This window comes from Benincasa hispida, chromosome 11, assembly GCF_027475165.1.
Source record: "Benincasa hispida cultivar pf3 chromosome 11, pf3_genome.v1.1, whole genome shotgun sequence".
In the NCBI taxonomy this organism is placed as follows: Eukaryota; Viridiplantae; Streptophyta; class Magnoliopsida; order Cucurbitales; family Cucurbitaceae; genus Benincasa; species Benincasa hispida.
In genome coordinates this window covers 16596529-16600746 of record NC_143488.1, presented here as the reverse complement: position 1 = coordinate 16600746, position 4218 = coordinate 16596529, and the positions used below count along the sequence as shown (strand labels likewise).

The 4218-nt window shown below is 36.4% G+C and overlaps 1 protein-coding gene across 1 annotated transcript; it reads left to right on the top strand.

Annotated features, from left to right (window-relative positions):
• Positions 1–2804: 2804 nt before the first annotated feature.
• Positions 2805–3878, top strand: LOC120091621 (uncharacterized). Its single transcript, XM_090306860.1, has one exon. It carries the CDS (start codon positions 3208–3210, stop codon positions 3661–3663), a length of 456 nt encoding a protein of 151 aa, XP_090162986.1. The 5' UTR covers positions 2805–3207; the 3' UTR covers positions 3664–3878.
• Positions 3879–4218: the final 340 nt, after the last annotated feature.

Here is a 4218-nt window from a genome sequence, read left to right as displayed (position 1 = left end):
AAGCAGGTTTCTATGCTTCTAAGATTTTCATGATTTATGCCAAGTTCCGATCAAAAGTCTCTACCTTTTCCTCCAAAGCCGCAACTTTCGCCTCTGCCTTTTTCCTGGGGGGCGAGGTGGACTTAGGGCAAGTGGATATTCTGTCAATCACTCTACTACTCTTCTCGGGCATTTTTCTTGCTTTGACTCGTCTCTACTATGTCCACCCATTCTGATGTAGCCCCCAGTTCTTCTTTAAAGCTTGCTAAAATCATAAACTTGTCTTCACAATAGACGGTTGATAACGTGCAAGCGTACACATTAAATTGTAATATAGTAAAATGGTTAAGAGATTGAGTATCGTCCTCTGAAAATTTGTTTTTCAATTCTTTTAGCTACCTAGAGATCCTCCTAATCTTATTTACGGGATCGGACTGTGATGTATTTTAATTTAATCTAATCCTAGGAAACAAATAAAAATAACACCAAGATGAGAACAAGCAAAGGCACGTTTAGGGTTATGGTCTCATTGATGGATAAATTAGATTGATTATTTATGCTTAAGATTGATTTTGCACAAATTATACACTTAAATCCTTAATCCAGATACCCTCTTTCAAGCTTAGAATTAGAATTCTCTCTCTCTCTTTTTTTTTTTTTTTTTTTTAAAATCTTTATAAATCTCCTATTACTTTTGTATATATTTGATTAACAATTTAACGTGCTAGATCTAACCCAATGCCCTCCCTCTCAAGCAAGACACCAAGTGATTCTCATCCAAACAATAGCTAATTATTTGAAGCAATGAACATAAACATGTTAAAATAACCTATGCATTCAATCAATTCCAATTAGAAACAATCAATATTGTTTAAAACAATCTAACAATGAAAATCATAAATCCTAAAACTACAAATCAGTTACTCATAAGTACAACACAAATATAGACCATTCGCAATGTATCAAAACTCAAAGAAACAGAAATAAAAAGGGAAGAAGAAGCAAGCCAGATTCTTAATCGTTGTCCTCAAATACGGAATCGCAATCCAACGATCTCTTTAAATTTCCACTCCCTTGAAGCACCAAAATGTTTTCTTTGCCCAGATCTCCATAACCTAACAATCTCTTTAAATCTCCACTTCCTTCAAGCCATGACGAGCTATGAACTATAACCCTAAAACCCCCCTTTCAAAAGAAGGTAGAAATTAACTTAAATAAAGCATAATATGTCGTAGCGCTATGGCACTATAAGTGAGCGTCACAACGCTCTTTAAATATCGCCCATTATATGTTTTCGGGCCGCAGACTCTCCATGATGCACACAAACAATAATGGATGATAGTCAAAAGCTTTTAATGGCGCACCAAAGATCACAAACAACAACAAATCTGTACATAAACCTCTCAAGAAAATACACTAGGCATGGCGTCGTTGCGCGTCGTGCTGCCCTTACTCTGCACTTTTTAGCCTTCTTTTGGCATCCTTTGCTCTAGGTCAAAGTTTGGCCTTTCTAAGGAGTATTATGGTCTTTTTACTTCAATTTTGGCTCATTCTACCCCAACTGCTCATTTCCTAAAAAAATGATAAATAAAGCAATAACGAACTCTTTTATGTAATAAAACCAACAAAAAACTAAGCCTCAGAACGTTCTTTTGAGATGCGTTTCAACAATGCCAATTGTTGATGGAAAAATCTAGACAAGGAAACTCACCTAATCTTCACGTGCCTTCAACAGTAAATTTATTATTTTGGAGACGACCTGCAAGACAAGAAAAGAAAACATCGATTTGGTGTTTGCCACAAAACCTCCAATGCTTACGTCAGTATTTAGCAAAACAGGTAAAGCAAGCTAGAGATGGAGAGGCAGAACTTACCTTTTGCAGGGCTTCCATGCTCTATTTATAATGGAGGTCAAAGGTCTTTCTTATCCCTTTTAGGATCTGGAATCTACTTCATTTTCTTATTTGAAAATAGGACACTCAGGGCTAGATTTGAGCTACTAGAGATGTTCCAGAATAGAGGACCAATCTAGATCAGCCACTCATGAGGGATTTACTAGGTTTGGCCTCGGCTTAGCCTCGGCCTTGGCCCCTGAGGCCGACGCAAGCCTTCTGACCGCTGAGGCTCAATTGACCTTGGAGGACGAGGCGAGCCAATTGGATCCTCGCCCAACTTCCTTTTCTCCCTAGTTTTAGGAAATCTCTTGGGCCCACTTTCTACCACTCTTTGGTCCATTTTTTTTTTTTTTTGGGATTAGTTAACTCCCATGTTTTACTTTTATCTTTTATCGCGTAGAATTATCCATAACAATTATAATCCAAATATGTTATCCCATAACAATTATAATCCAAATATGTTCTTCCTTAAGGAAACCTAATAAACAAAAAATGTAAAAAATGAACCATAAAAAAATAAATTAGAAGCATACAAAAAAAAAAAAAAAAAAAGGAGAAGATTAAAGTAATCTAATGAAGTCTCCCTTAGACGCATTTGACTGAATTTTTCTTCAAAAATTTTGTTGGATTATGCAGTTCCGTCTCTAAAAGAGACTGAAATTAATAAATCCAAAATTTCTACTCTATTTTTGCAAATTCTTTCAGAAGTACCATATTGTTACCACTTTTTTTAAACACCTCTATTTATACACTTGATCCAAATTTATATAAATTAAGTATATGTTTAGGAGTGATTTTGAAACGATTAAAAATTACTTTTTTTCATATTCAAAATCACTATAAAATAAATTTTTAATCACTCAAAATTAATGTAATATTTAATTTTACACTTTGAAATGTAATTTTTATATCATCAAAATTAGTGACTAAAAACATATTTAAAAGTAGTTTGGTTAATGAAACAACATACCAATTATAAATGCTATCCCATGCAATTAGGACAGATGCAGAGAAGAAAAATAAAAAAGCACTTTTTCCCTATTTCATGAGAAAGTTGATATCATAAGATAAGAGTGTGAATGACTATTTCTAATAATTTGTATACATTGATGAAAAAGTCAAAGCTGGACATGAATGGATTGCTTGTTGGAACAAAAAAAGGCCTTCAATTTGCTTAGTCATTAAATTAACAATATGGCAGATACAGTTTATGGATGAGAGAGTGATGTAATTTAAAGCACTTCTCAACTGTTAGCCTCTCATTTTTCTTCCTATATAAACAACTTCCTGCCTCATCATCCAATATCCAAAACCAATTATTGTGTGTTACAATATGACTTCCAAGATTGTCTTTGTTGTGCTTCTTGGTGCTTTCCTCTGCACCACTTCTGGGGCTCGCAAGTTGAGTACTGCCTCTTTTGAAGATGAGAAGTTCTTCCGCCGTCCCGGATTTGGGGGCGGTGGTGGTGGAGGGTTCGGTGGAGGCGGAGGCGGAGGGTTAGGCGGTGGTTCGGGAGGTGGTTTTGGTGGAGGATCTGGATTTGGTGGCGGTCTTGGTGGTGGTGCCGGTGGTGGAGGAGGGTTTGGTGGAGGAGGAGGCGGTGGACTAGGCGGAGGGAGCGGTTTTGGAGGTGGAGCAGGATTCGGAGGAGGGGCCGGTGGAGGAGGAGGACTTGGTGGTGGTGGTGGTGCTGGCGGTGGAGGAGGGTTTGGCGGCGGGGGCGGGCTTGGGGGCGGAGCAGGCGGAGGGTTTGGTGGTGGGGCCGGTGCAGGAGGTGGATTTCCTTGAAGGATAATGTTTTTACTATCAAAGGAGAACCCTAGCTATAGAGTTTTTGCATCTGCATTGTGGTTTGTGTTTTTGTGTTTTTGTTTTTTGTTCTAAAATGAATAGGTTTCATATGTGGAAGAGAACCCTCTCTTTTGGCCCACAATTTCTCATATTTTTCTAATTGTAATTTCCAAGAAATTAAAAGAAAATAAATTATTTTTTTAAAATCTCAATCTCAATTCTCACATAATGAGTTCATTTATGGAGTTTATTAATGGATCAGTTCATTGGATGACCAATGATGGGAAACAAGTCTTTATAATTAACTCAAAAGGAGTTTAACATTCCCATTCTCTTCATCAGACCCTACTACTTTTGAATATAATTAATTTCATCCCTTCAATAAATAAACACATGAAAAAAAAAAAAAAAAAAAGCTTACTTAAAGGCTGATTTAATAGTGATTATTTTGTAACCTTCTCTCCTTTCTTTTCTTGTCTTTTTTTTTTTTCTTTTATGATTTAAGTATATATCATTCCTTCAAATAAGACATGTGAGTTGTCATGATTAAGG

Coding starts and splice junctions, on each gene's coding strand:
- LOC120091621 (XM_090306860.1), top strand. CDS start 3,208: ATGACTTCCAAGATTGTCTTTGTTGTGCTTCTTGGTGCTTTCCTCTGC.